The sequence below is a fragment of the Sesamum indicum genome, linkage group LG11 (assembly GCF_026168435.1).
Source record: "Sesamum indicum cultivar Baizhima isolate 11 linkage group LG11, ASM2616843v1, whole genome shotgun sequence".
Classification (NCBI taxonomy): Eukaryota; Viridiplantae; Streptophyta; class Magnoliopsida; order Lamiales; family Pedaliaceae; genus Sesamum; species Sesamum indicum.
Window position 1 is genome coordinate 14,737,304 of NC_142667.1, and position 15,213 is coordinate 14,752,516.

The 15,213-nt window shown below is 33.1% G+C and overlaps 2 protein-coding genes across 3 annotated transcripts; both read right to left on the bottom strand.

Annotated features, from left to right (window-relative positions):
- Positions 1 to 954: 954 nt before the first annotated feature.
- XTH32 (xyloglucan endotransglucosylase/hydrolase 32) lies at positions 955 to 3,391 on the bottom strand. Its single transcript, XM_011096295.3, has 4 exons — positions 3,042 to 3,391; positions 2,863 to 2,963; positions 2,400 to 2,617; positions 955 to 1,421 (listed from the first exon to the last, which is right to left on the bottom strand). Exons 1-4 carry the CDS (start codon positions 3,244 to 3,246, stop codon positions 1,055 to 1,057), a joined length of 891 nt encoding a protein of 296 aa, XP_011094597.1. The 5' UTR covers positions 3,247 to 3,391; the 3' UTR covers positions 955 to 1,054.
- An 8,226-nt stretch (positions 3,392 to 11,617) lies between these two features.
- On the bottom strand, positions 11,618 to 14,316 carry LOC105174259 (S-adenosylmethionine synthase 3). Of its 2 annotated transcripts, none has more exons than XM_011096296.3 (2): positions 14,168 to 14,316; positions 11,618 to 13,071 (listed from the first exon to the last, which is right to left on the bottom strand). In XM_011096296.3, exon 2 carries the CDS (start codon positions 13,062 to 13,064, stop codon positions 11,892 to 11,894), a length of 1,173 nt encoding a protein of 390 aa, XP_011094598.1. In that variant the 5' UTR covers positions 13,065 to 13,071; positions 14,168 to 14,316; the 3' UTR covers positions 11,618 to 11,891. The 2 variants fall into 2 exon arrangements, with proteins under 2 accessions (XP_011094598.1, XP_088731689.1); XM_088875563.1 differs by lacking the exon at positions 14,168 to 14,316 and adding an exon at positions 14,126 to 14,144.
- Between the last annotated feature and the right edge of the window lie 897 nt (positions 14,317 to 15,213).

Genomic DNA, 15,213 nt, shown 5'->3' on the forward strand with positions numbered 1-15,213 from the left:
TAAAATTGGTCTAATAGACCCACTCCCAAATCAACCTCAACTCAGCTTTGTAGTACTGTTTCAAATGACCAAACAATCAATCTTGTTGTGTACTTAATCATACAATTTGATCATATTTATTAATATACTTCACTTATAATTTTTGATATTCACACTATTTCTTATGATGACTAACTTAAATATAAATATAGAGGGACTATAATTCCTATGTTTTTACCAACTTCTTTCTTGCAGACACATAAACGGATCTAAAGACTTATCCAAGCAGTTTGTAGGCTTCCATGTACGGATTCAACCCCCGAATTCAAATCCACAACAGACGGAATATTGGAACAACTCCAACGACAAATAGACAACTCAAAACCTTGCACCAGGGGCAGTATCGTCATTCCACAAAAATTGAATAGTAGAATACCTATTATAATAAGACTACAAATGCATTTGGCCCCTCCAACTCATCAAATTACAACATAGAAATTCAGACACGCATGTTGCTAACCAACCTTCAATAGTCAAATCTTGATTTATATTTCACTCAGAAAAAGATAAAAGAGAAATTAAATAAAGACATGAAAGCAAATAGCCATACAGAAAAGATTGACATTTCAGCCTTAACATATGCAGTAGCAAACAAACATGAAATGAACCAAAAATCTCTTGCTTTATTGACAAATTGACAAGTGAATATACTCTCTCTCTCTCTTTCAAACTAAAAATACACTCTCACTCTTTCTCTCTCCTTATTCATCAACCCTCACTCACTCTCCTGTCCGGTCCTTTTTCTTTTTTCCTTAATGAATTAAAGAAAAAAAAAAACCCATTGAAAAACATAATATACAAATTAAGACAAATTCAAAGAAGAAAATGCAAATTTTCAATTTTTGGTAGCTTGGATGCTCAACTTCTACTCTTGCACTTTGTTGTTGGCAAGAGGGACCCATCTCAAGGAAACCCTTTTTCCTTTTTTTTTTTTTTTTTTTGGGAATTGTGGTAGCAATTTAAGATTGAAATACATCATATATTTCGGGCTTGACTGTAAGAATCTTAATTTCAACTAGCGCCAACATTCTGGAGTAAGTGAATGGTCCCTTTTATAGTCCCTGCAATAATCATATACCATATAGTGACTTTGTACCCATTGCATAGCCCTGGTTTGTTGCCCAGTGAGGCGACCGGAGCGGTAGGGCGAGGCGGAGACAGGGTGGCACCATGCCGGAGCATATGCGGTGCAACCACTCGCCTTGAAGTTGGTGAATTTTCCGACGAAGGGTTGGTAACGATAATCGGCCTTGTATTTACCATCCTCGGTTGCCCATGACGATGCATCCCATATTGATCCATACACCCACATTGGTCTTAAGGGAAATGTTGTCGCACTCTTTCTTGGATACCTTCTTATTGGCACATCGTCCACAAAGAATCTTGTAATAAATAAAAAAATAAATAAGATCAAATAAATACAAAGTGGAAAGGAACAAATTAGATGATCACATCACCCAATTGTGGAAATGAAATGCAATGAATGTTGTTGATTTCTAGATCTCAATTATTACTAGGGTACGTTTAGCAATCAAGATTTTGGCTTGGATCTTGTGATGGTATGGGATAGAATACTTTCGGTGGAAATGCTTTTTGGTGTTTCATCTAAGTTAAATAAATTGTTGTGGGCTAGCATTTATTCTTGAAGGGATGTTTTAGGTGGAGGTACCAAAAATATAGTGTAGTATGTAAAATTCTTATTTTAAATTAAATTTAGTTGAATTAAATTAATTATGAAGTAAATGTGATATATTTGTCATGTGCTTGATTATTTTTCAGATAATATAATATAAAATTTTTTTAATCCAAATCAAATTTGATCGAATCAAATTAACCAGTTACAAAGTAAGTGTGATATACTTAATTACCAAGTATTTGGTTACTTTTCTTGAATTATATATACATCAATCTCATAACAAATGTATCATACTTGTCATATAATTAGTTTAGGCAGACCAAAATCGATTTGAGTTAGCATTTCTTGTAGAATAAGAATAAAAAATAGTAACATATGTTACTCTTTTATCGAATAGGAGAAGAAAAAGAGAATAGAGGACAAAAAAAACCATTGCAAAAGAAGAAAAATTAGAGAAGGACTACACGAGTTTAGTTAATTGAGGGGTAAAAGTGAATTTTACACCCTCTATGAAATGCTGGGAGTAGTATAAATAGACCTTCAAGTTATTGTAAGGAAGACTTTGGGCTAAATAGAAGAGGAAAGTTGATAGTTTGAGAACTGTCACATATTTGAAGTGTGTTTAAATTACTTGTCGTTTGTTTATTTCCCATTACTGATTTATTAATTTGATCATATAATTGATTGGGTCATTTCTAGAGTTTGAGTTTATGACATTTCTTACATGATCTCCTTGGGACTCCACAGTATGGCGTAATGATGAAAATCTTGTGTGGGATCGAACCATAAATGAAATTTCATCTCTCTCCCAATAATTCTTCCATCCCCACTTCCTCGTACATACACATTTGTCTGAAGTGTATATGGCTTCCCAAATGTCGTCCCAAGAAACTCGATATCCACCTCATCGTGGAACCCTGGATGAGCTTCATTGTTTGAAAGCTGTGGAAACAAATAAAAAGTTTATCATAATACTTGAATTATTATATCAAGATTAATTCAACCTCACTCAGTAAAATTTTCAAAAAAGGACAAAAAAGAAAAAGGGAAAAAAGACAAAGTAATTAATTACTATGTAGGTTTTGACGTTGATGTAGACGTTATTTACTTAACATTTTTGGTATGTACCAACTTGGTACTTACGTGTAATATAAAGTAAAAACGTCATCATTATCACAAAATCTTACATAGAAAGCGGTAATAACTCCAGCAGTATAGCCCGGTTGGAGCTTAACGGATGCTCCGAAGTACCCGGATCGAAATGGTTTCACCGACTTGAACCCACTTCCTGTTATACCCAAAAACAATAAGATTCAAGACCGAAATATGCTGAAGAATCAAAATCAAGAAATGGATAAAAATGGACCAGAGTTTCTGTCAAGCCAAATGGTGATTCCATTGTTATCGACGCTCTGATGACCCGGACCCCAGAGGTTTCTGTACCCCTGATAGAAGCTCATGGAGCGGAACCGGGTACTCGGGTAGTAACCCGGTAAGGGTGGCCATTGACCCGCATTGGCGGCTAATGGGGCAATGAGGAGGATAATGAGTGGAAGAAGTTGAAAAGCCATGAAGATAGAGCTTGCGAGGGGAGAGAGTGATGATATGTAGAGTGAGTGAGTGAGAGTGAGAGAGAGATGGTGATGTAGTAGTGAATGCAGGTTGAGACAAGAGAGTGTTGGATGTAAATGTGTAGATGGGAGAGGGAGTATGGCTGTGGCACTACACTTTGCTATAAATAATGGGATTGGTAGGTCCATCTTTACCTATATTTTGAGGTCTTCCTCGCCCCACTTCTCATCTATTTCATTTGTATAAGTTATTTTACACTTTATCATAATTATAATTATTTTTTTTATTATTTAAAAAATTATAATTATTTTTAAATACTAACGATAATTTAATAAGTAATTCCTTGTGACAATTCATTGTCAGGCGTATTTATTAGACATATCATAGTTAATTCTAGAAGAGTGTTTGTAATTTTTCATACAACAAGAAGATATTTGAAATTAAAAAAATATCAGAAAAGCCTGTTGTCATTTACCCTTTACAGTTACTAGCTTCTAGTTAAAATTTTGATGAACTCTTGTTATTCATATTTTATACGTTTCATTATTATTTTATTTAATAATACAATAAATTTTAAAAATATTTGATAAGATGTTTTCAGGCCATCTACCGGTCAATTGATTCAAATTGATCCCGACAAGATTGCTCTCAAAATCTTTGACGTAGTTCAAGGGATCTCACACATAATCAGCAAAGGCGTCTGGTTTCAATTCCTCGCTACTATAGCGAGCGTGATACGAAATAAATAAGACGGAGGAAAGATTATGGCAAGTCGGCAGCAGAACAGCAACCGGTTTATAATAGTTTCTGTAAATGGGAAAAACTACAAGCTGTAACATTCGTTGACAACGCTTTATCATCCAAAAAGAACATTTGGATTCATTATCATATTTTCATACTTGTCAATAGAATTATGTTGCTGCACAGTAGTAGTTATACTAATGGTGGAAAGTCCACTTTACCTCTCCCACTGCTGAAAGCAACATTTATGTCTAGCTGTCTCATCCTTTGAAGCTAAGAATTTCAGATTACACACACACAGACACCCCCCCCCCCCAACTGATTCTTGTGTAATTTTTACCTCTCCTTTTATGAGTAGTTTTTCAATGTATTGGATTCTGGGCATGCAGTAGGCTGTCATGGACCCAATCACTTTGTGGGGTCTGAAAATCAAGCTTCTGATTAATGGTGTTTTCATTTCTTGTGAACTTTGCGTATTCTTTTCTTTAATGGAGTAGGGTCACCAGGTATCTAAGCATTGAGTTCCATGGATTCGATTTGATTTCCTGCCATAACATACACAACATTCATAAACTAGCTAATACATCTATTTAGACATTTGTTGATGGTGATTTTTTGATAAGTTTGCTCTTCATGCTTAATTATCAGGTGATTTATGAGTTAACCTGAACTAATTGTATAGCAAGTGCAATACACTTATGGTGTGATTGGTGTGCAAGTGTATAGTTTGGAAAAGTGACTAATTGGCAAGTGTATATATAGATCGCACTTGCTCAATGATTGTTTGGTTCGACCAATCGAATTTGGGTAATTGAGTTTATGTACTTGTTTATATTTTAGCGAAATTCTAGATAGTGATTTTACGACAAACTTAGGGAGTGTCTGCGAAAACGTCTACTTTTTTAAAAAAATATTTTTAGTTTGTAGAAAAAATTAAAAGTTATAGTAAAATTAAAAGTCGGTAGTGTTTGCAAAAAAGGTTAAAAGCAGATAAAAACTAAATTGAGTAGTGTTTGAGAAAAATACTTCTAAAACATGCTTAATTGATTAAAGACGATTCTGTCCCCGTGTGTCAAAATGATATTATTTTAACATTTGTACTTGTCTTTTGTTGATAGTAAAACAATAAAGTTTATTCCAATTAGTGTATCTCATATTTAATTTTTATAAACATTTATTGTTTATATTATTAAAATATTAAATACTACAAAAAGAGTTGAATGTTTCATTCAATAATGCTTCCACTAAGTCATATAATTATTCATTCACAGTCAATAAATAAACTTGTATGATTGCCCAAAAAGCATATTTTTTTATTAATCAATCATAATAATTTAATTTATAATTTTATGTGATATAAAAATAATATCAAATAATATAGAAAGTAAAATATAAGTATTCTAGAATATTAAATATTTGAAAATATAAATTTTGTTAGTGTTAAACTATTTAAATTAATTGAAAATTCTAACATCACTTTAAAAGAGAAATTTTGAAAATAAATTAAAAAGGATAAACTCAAATTAAAATTTTTATAATGAGGGCTAAGTAGTCTAAAAGAAAATTAAATTTATTTATCAAAAAATTAAAGCAGCTATAGCACTTTAAAAATACCATAAGGTGAAAAATATTTTTTGAAAGTTCTTGTAAACACTCTCTTAGTCCTTGGGTGCAATTTTCATCTATATATATATATATATATATTTATGGTTCTTCATATACTATATTTTCGTTTTCAATGATATGATTTGATAGGATTAGGGGCTGACAATTTGATGGAATTGAGAATTTAGCTTCTTTTGCTTATATTATGATAATGTGTTTGAATGAAAGAGTTGCTAATATTTACAAAGAAATATTAATTCAGAAAAATTTACAAAGAACATCTCAGTGTGTAAAAGTTACAATTCTTGATATTTTCTCGAATTATACCTAATTAATGTTGTTATTTAAGCATCTTATTTCTACTTTAATTATCATTTTCTTATCTCTCTAAATAAATTAATCTTTTCAGTCTAAAAATTGTCAAATACATCCGTCAATGACCCGTTTTCATCCTTCTTAATTCAGAAAAACCCGTTTTGCCATTTGATGTTCTTTCATTCTCCATCACATATTTTTAGAAAAATAAAATAAAAGTTGAAAACTAGTAGTAGTTCTGATGATGTATAGTTCTTTAGAATTAGCCAAATCAAGGAACCCTACCAGCCCAACATAAAAAACCAACACCTCCATTTGGGGCACGATCAAAAAATAGATTATGAGTTTGCGCCATATAAAAAAAGTTAGAACATCGATTATTATTTTACATTTATTAATAAAAAAAGGTAAATTATAATCACCTTCCTCAAGATCTGATATAATTGAAAGTATGTATTTATTATTTGAAAAATTATAACTAGTCCTCTTTTTTTCACGTCCATCAATTAACTAGTTATTTCGATACATCCATTAGATTTCTATTTAATTTTTATAGGTGAAGCAATCAATGCCCTTTTGTATTGCGAACCGTAATTAATTTTTAGGAACTAATGAGTTTTATGGATAATTTACTTTATTCGTCCTCAATTTTTTTTTGTTATATTTTTGAAAGATTTTAAAAGAGAAAGCTGTATTAGAGAGAGAGAGAGAGAGGTTTAGGTCGACGATCGATTTGGTGGTGTGAAAGAGCAATAAGAAAGAGGGGAGTGGGTGTTGTCTGAGGTGCATTGGGCATCAGTCATCAACATCACCGCTATTCTAAGCCTTTTTCTTCATTTGACAGATTTAATGAACGTATCATCAGAGGGACCGCCACCTCTTTCTTCCTTCATCTCTTCACTTCCATTTTCAATATCTTTTTTTCAAATATATATATATTTTACTTAGTTACGTTTAATTGGTCATTAATCTGTTGTGTCGGCCATAGACAAAACGGTGAGGGGGGGAGATTAATGTGGGTCCGGGTTGGGGGATTAAGAAAATCAAATTTTCAGCATCAGATTCCTGATCAGATATTTTGAATAGAAATCTATAGAATCTTCCTCATATTTCATGCATAGCTTGCTAAATTAAAGAATATATATATATAGAAAAAAACATGGTATTTTATAGCTCATTTTGTTTGGGTGAAAAGCGAATATATAAAAAAATTAAAAAAGTACAAAGAAATGCATAAAATAAAGATTTATATTTGGTTAGCGGGAATAAGTGGAAAGGAAGTAAAATTGAAATTTTTTCGATATTCGATTTTATTTTTGTTCAACATTCAATGAAAAACATTGAAAAAATAGTGCATTTGAAATTGTATTAGATCCAACTGAATACTTGAAAATGAAAATATATATATATATATAGCAGGGACAAACACGTCCCACTAAACCTATTAATTTAGGATATCAAAGGCTGCTAAGGGACAGTCGTAACAACATTAATGCACCCAAAGACGTCCCTTTCATTGTAACTACTATTATGTGTGTCTCATGCCCCTAATTTGTTAACAACAAACATTTTGTCTTTATGAGCTTTCTCATTCCTTGATAAACTCAAAGGACAGTGTCCCACGATACACACCTAATTAACACCACTATTTCTCTTTGTTTACTAATTAACACTAAATTAACCCACCAATTCTTTATTCATTTTTCCCATTCCCAAATGCTTCAATTTGGTCAAAACCCCATTCATTTTTTTTTACAAAAATCACCCTAATTATCTATACAATAATCACACACACACACACACATATATATATATATATCGCTAGAAGAAATACAAATCTTCATTATGATTAATTATTATATTTAAAAATTAAAAGTTATATGAACACTAATTAATCATGATTGTTGAATAGTTATTTGCTGTAGTTTCTGAAAGTTAAGTGAAAACATTAGCTATATCTAAAAATTATAGCAAATATTTTGGTCATAGGTAAATAATAACATATATTGATTAACAGTGTTCAAAATTTTAAATTTTCACATCGATTATATTTAATCATAGAAGATAATATTGATCGATCATAGTTTTAAACTGTATTGAATCATAATGTGGAGAATATTCCAATTTCTTAATTTCTTGTGTATATATTTTTACGCAACAAATTAAATGCATATCTTATAAATTGAACATTACGGTAAACTACAACAAATTTTCATAACGTTTGACATAATTACGAATATGTCCTTATTGTTTGAAAAATCATAAATACCCTCTCCCTGATATTTTATGAAATTATGTAATTGTTGGATGGATGGACGCAATTGTTAACTTTTCCTTATTGTATATTTTTTTAAAAAAATAATAAAAAAAATCGGACGAGTTGGATGAAAAATTTTAAAAAATATAATTCATAGTCCACAAGGGCGTAAAAATAATTCATGTTCATTCAAGGTTGAATTTTGACAAATTTGATTAATGTGATATATACTATTTCTTGGCAAGGGTGTAATAACTCAAGCAAGTACAGAGGGATCCTAAGAATTAAATGATGTCTGCCGACAATGTTAGGTTTCGGTGTGTACTGTTTAAGCAGTAGTTTATCACTTCATTATCAATTGGTGCAATTATTTGAATTGAAGAATTTTTCATATTTTATTAATGTACGAAATCGACACCATTGTTTTTAAATAATTAAGAAAGCTATTTTTATGATTTTTCTTTTTAATTTCAGAGCATCAAAATTATAGAAGCTGAAAGATTTGTGATTCCATCCACCATTCTAACAAAGTTCCAAATTTTTGCAGGTAGCTCGTTTGTGGTATGCCGCGACGGTGAGGGACACCGTTAGGGAGAGGCAATTATTGTACTCGTGTTTTGGCTATGTTCGAATACGAATAATTTGATAATCATGTTTTTTAAAACCTGTTCAAATCTTTCATATTTCAGAAAAGAATATGTGTTGTGGTCCGACGAGGAGGATCAAAACTTGTTGATCAATTCTTTTTTGAGAATTCGAACCCGTAATATATATCTTTCACATGAATAAGGTGTCGTTATTGAACCACTTGATCGTCTCCATAATGTGATTGGATGATGACGATGTTCTTGGAACTTCAAAAGGTATACATATAGAAAGCCAAGAATTTGGGTAAAAGAGAAGCTTTTGAAAGCCAAAAATATCGGTGAAGTGAAGGAAGTAAAAAGGGTGAATGTTTCTTGTCTCATGTTACAACTATTGTGATGCAAATCTAATAGTTACTTCAAGGGCGTTTTTGGGTTTTTACTATAGTTTTTGTAGGGTGGTTTGGAGAATTCGTACTCTCAACATAAATAACAGTCTTGAGTAGACATACGAAGGGAATCAATTACAAAATACCATAATGTCCTAGCATTATTGACAAGCCTTCGTACCATATACGAGCAAAGTTGTAACTAAACACACTAAAAGTTGATTTATGAATGTTGCCCAATGTTTCCCTATTTGACTAAATTTTCTCACACTCTCTAACTCTCAAGTCTGACTTTTCTTTTTATGATCTCTTACATGTAAAGTTTGACATTAGAAATACCCTTTTCAGTAATTTTAAGCATAACATTAAATTCTTGTACTCGTATGAGTTCATAATTCGCTTGTTAAATAAGACAAAAGGAATTAAATGAAAGTGTCTATAATATAATTCAGTCGTGTTCTCAATCTCAACGTCATGTAAAATAAACAACATCTTTATTTGTTGTCGTGCATTTGTTATGATCTAAAAGATCATGTATTAGACTACGGCAAGGCAAGGACAAGTGGTAGTCCAACAAGGTCTAGTAAAAATAACGCAATTTTGAGAATAAATAAATTGCTAGAAACCAAAGGGCCAATGATATTGAGAAATGCATAAGGTGGGCAATGTATAGATTTGGTGAAAGCATTTTATTTTTATTTTTTATGGTATAGTTGTTTAAGGTATGTTTGTTTAGGCATTTTGGAACTGGGCTTCTGCATATGCTGGGCCATGGGCTTGCTTGATTTGGCGATCCTTTGAAGTTGTGTACATAATGGGCAATTCTATGTTCCCACTGGATCTTGGATTTTGGACTGATATAGTGCATGATAAACGAAACTTTTTTGGCGTTTAAGTGGATATCATTTTGGTTAATTTATCCCAAATAAAGGGCAGAAAAATCCTAAAGATAGGATCTTTGTATATTGATGAGCCTTGCAAGTTTTTGGCTTCAGCCTCTCTGGACAAGGTAAGGTAATATTTCACTCTGAGGCCTAAAACCCCCAGCTCAACTTCATATCAAAACTTCTCCTTCCAACGTACAGATTTTGACCCTTTTGTCTGTTTTTCTCAAGCAGAATGTGAAATTGCATTGTTAAACCCTTAAAAGATGATCTCTTGTTTTGTTTTCTATTTTCATTTCATATGAAGATTGAGTTGATGTGTGTGACTATTGCTTTGGTTGCATAATACTTTTTTCTGTTTTCTTTTTGTGATGATTCATAGGAGCCCGTTTGTTTTTATCTTAGTGACATGCTGGATTGTATAGTTATCTGTGGAATCTTTCATGAATTCTCAGAAACACTCATCTTTTATGTTGATGTTGTTTCATGGATAATTTTCTTTCTTGAGTTCCATCAGATCCTTTGATAGCAAATTTGAACAAGTTCTTGATTATTGTGTGTTTGCCATTTATTTTGAAATCGAAGATGCTGTTCTTGATGGATTTTGTACTTACTGGTATTGACGTTCAGTGGCAGCACAGTTACATTGTTTATTTTGGCAGCATATATATATATATATACGAGAATAATTTAAATAAATTGTTTAAGAATGTGAAAATATGAATGAATGACAATAAATTTTATTAATATTTAGTTATTTATGTTATTTTATAGGAATATTGTTATTTTTTTGTTACATAATTTATATGTAATTAATAAGAATATTATTCTTCTAATACATAAGTATAACTTTTTCGAAAGTCTAATTATGATTCAAATTTATGTGCTCAAATACATTTATACTTATTTTGATTTTTCAATATCATTTATTATACTTTGTTTTTTGTTTTCTAACCTTAGTTCCGAAGTGCACAAAATTATTACATATAATAATACAAGAAATACATATTCATATAAAATCCTCTAACATTTACATTTCTAGAGTATTTTTTGGCCCTGTTCGTCGATCTTTCTTTGATAAATAACTTTTTTACAAATGATTTGTATATATTTTCTAGGTGTAGTGACGTATCTTTACAATTGATAATTAACAGTTTGAAGAGAATAATATGCTTATAAACATGTTATATATTGTGAATCACTTGGCCAATTCATTAATAATGAAATCTTATTCTATTAGCATGCATAGAAATATTATAAAAGTGAATTTACTAATAATTTAAACTTTTCGAATAATATCGTTGCAATACAGTTGTGTTTGATTATATCAATATAGGGTTAATTTAGTTAAAACTGCAACAATTCATACTTTTTACATATAGAAAAAGAATACTTAGATGGATAGACAGAATAGAATAATTATAATCACACATCAAGTTCATCGTTTTCATAAATTATTTACAAGGATCTCACGAATCAAGATGTGCTCCGCTTTTAAGTTGGAACACCCATAGTCAATTTATATATATACGTATGGTGCTTCTGGAGTTGCTGCTATACCAATAAAACAAAACAAAAAAGCCCCAACAATAGCATTTTGTTCAACATGAAACAACTTTTAGTATATAGTTGATTAATTCGGAAATCATGGAATTCAACATAAGAGTTACTCAAGGTGATCCCATACAGCTGAGCTGCTACAGAAAAATAGAATATCACAACAACTTCGCTAAAACCAAAATGAACCCAAAAAGAAACATGCATTCAACAAATACTCCAGTCTCCTCGTATCCCTAACAAGAGAGCAAAAAATAGTATTGATCCCACGTCACGGAGTCCTGAAAAATAGCAGTAACCGTAGTCCAGAAATCAAGCTTTAGGCTTGAGGATCTTGGCAGTCTCCCAAGTGAAGTCGGGATCATCACGGCCAAAGTGACCATAAGCAGCAGTCTTCTGGTACCTGAAGTTGCCTCCTCTCTTCAAGTCCAGGTTGATGGCAATCATTCCTGGCCTAAAGTCAAAGTTCTCCTTGATAAGAGCCAGAATATCCTTGTCAGGGATCTTACCTGTCTTGTAGGAATCAACGAACACAGACAGTGGTTCTGCTACCCCAATAGCATATGAAACTTGCACAATGCATCGGCGAGCAAGTCCTGAAGCCACCACACTCTTGGCCGCTTGTCTAACAATATATGCACCACTCCTGTCCACCTTGGTTGGGTCCTTGCCAGAGAAAGCACCCCCACCATGGGCACCCCAGCCACCATAGGTGTCAATGATGATTTTTCTACCAGTAAGACCTGCATCTCCATGTGGGCCACCAATGACAAATCGGCCAGATGGGTTGAGGTGGAAGATTGTCTTGTCATCAAGGTACTGGGCTGGAATCACAGGCTTGATAACATGCTCTTTTAAGTCCTTTGCAATCTGCTCGTTGGTAACAGTTTCATCATGCTGGGTTGAGATAAGGACTGTGTGAACTCTAATAGGAACCATGGCGCCACCATCATTTCTGTACTCAACAGTAACTTGTGTCTTACCATCAGGTCTCAACCATGGGCAAGTTTTGTTCTTCCTAACTTCAGTCAGTCTGGCCCCGAGCTTGGTGGCAAGGACATGAGTAAGAGGCATCAGCTCTGGTGTTTCATCAGTTGCATAGCCAAACATGTGTCCTTGGTCACCAGCTCCGATTTCTTCAGGTTTCTTAGTTAAATGACCATGAACTCCCTGGGCAATGTCGGGGCTCTGTTGTTCAATGTTGACAAGGACCTTGCAGTTGTCAGCATCTAGGCCAACATCTGGTGATGTGAACCCAATGCCTCTGCATGTATCCCGAACTATCTTCTCATAGTTAATGTTAGCCTTGGTCGTGATCTCACCAAAGACCATAACCATATTAGTCTTTGTGCATGTTTCGCATGCAACTTTGCTCTCTGGATCCTGCTCTAGGCAAGCATCAAGAATGGCATCTGAGACTTGGTCGCAAAGCTTGTCAGGGTGTCCTTCATTGACGGACTCTGATGTGAACAAGAAGGATTCCATATTGTTTCTGGAAACATTGCCAGGGATGAGTTAGTTCGAAGGACATATGCTAAACATTCAGCAATTGGAATAGTAATGAAGTAGGACTTCGTCCTTGTTAAAGTTACTCTGTTTTAGCTCAAAACATATATCAAGCACAAGTAGTTAGGTAGTTATTGCATCTTCTTGTAACTTGAAAGCAACCAATATTCCGAGTCTAGCAGTTTTACATTCTGAACAAAGGCAGAATCTAGAATTACACACTTATGCTGGACACGGAATGCTGCACAGCTCAAACAATTAGAAACTATAAGAGACTCGGGGATCAACTTAATTAAGTAGAATGGTACCACTTCACATGGATTTTTATAGTTGATTTATGACTCATCTCCCAGGCATCTAATCCACATTTACACCTCTTCAAAGCAGATATTATAAAGAAAACCATGCAACTTCCTTAGTGATGAAACAAAGTATTAAATTAGCTACAGGCATGATGAAACAATGTATTAAATTAGCTACAGGCATGTAAGAAACAAATATTTCCTGCGAAAATTTGTTTTATATAAACTTTGAACATCTTCATATATGAAACAAGAGGAAGCGAAAATTCACCATCTAAGTATACTACCTAATGCTGTCCAAATCTTTCACACAACCTAATTTATAGGTAGGAAGAATGCAGAAACATCTTAAAGGCAGATGCAGTACAGATCTAGAAAGACTATAATCAAATAGTGCCACATATGTTAATGGTAATCTATATCTTAGGATTATGCACCCAATAAGGCACTGGACCACCAAACTCGTAAAGCAAAATTCAGATCCTCAACAGAAAACCATAACATTCCTTCTATTAGCACATTTCTCCCTAAAAATCAATGAAAATATGAAACATGGTTTATTTACATCCACCAATTATAAGCTAAGGATTTCATCCCGTAGAAAACATCAGATCCATCAGCATTCGATTCGCAACAGCCAAAAAAATCAATTCGTACGCAGAACAAAGAGATGTGCAAATATACACAAAGAAGAACGAAAATGCTTACGGATCTAAACAAGAACAAAAGCACCATTACCAGATCTACTACAGTAAACAACAACTCAGCTCTTATGCTAACCTTTTACGTAGAATAAGATCCTCAGATCTGCAGACTATAATGGAGGAGGAGGAGGAAGAGAAAGCAAGAGCGCAAAGCAGAATGATTTTTTTGGAATGAAAACGCGGGCTATATATACAGGCGGATCCAAATGACTCGCTCTGTATAGTTTCCGTTGGGAAACCAAAAACCACCCTAGTCGGGGCCCACCTGGCGAGCTCCTACGTGGTGGGCCTAGGTAAATAAGATATTGCCAAGTGGGTGTTGAATGGTGATCGACGGTGGGGTTTTACTTTTCTATAGGGTTGGTGGTAACCGGTAAACGGTAATTGTCGAAACACGTTCTTGCTGGTAAGGAGTTGTACTCGGCGCTTCAGGAAATGTACCTGGGTTGGTAAAATGGAGAATTCGGCTCAACTCCAAGTTCAATGAATTTAGCCTATATTTTTTGTGCAGTTGTTTTCATAATTTCATCAGCTGCCAAAATTTTATATCAAGAAAAATGTTACATTACAATAATTATATTACATCTGCACTGAAATTTATATTGTATTTAATGTATCCTATTAATAAAATAGGGGGAGAGGAGTATTTACATATTATTTTATTAAAATATCTTTTCGAATTTATTCATGTTCATTGGTTCTTGAACCTGTGAAAATAACAAATTTTCTCTTTGTCTATTTCTCAATTTGAGAATTAATATTTTAGACGTTATACATAGAACCTAATAAAGATTTTAACATAGATTTGTTTTGTCAATGCCAAAAAAAAAAACAACAAATAAAAGACGTGGAGATCACTTTCTGTGTGTTTCTCCAGTTTTCTAACACAAGTTGACGTAGAAATGTGAATTGTGAAGTATGAATGAAGCAAAGGGAAAGTGGTGAATTCGTGGTGTTTGGGGGTGTAAACAATTCCCGAATGCATGTAAGTTATGGCGATGTGCGGTGCGGGTCCAATTAGCCACATGATAACCGGCCATTCTTTCAATTGAGTGTACGCATTATTCGTTGCATGTGAAAAACTTTGCCATTTAATACGACTTCATTTCGTCGTTATTTCTT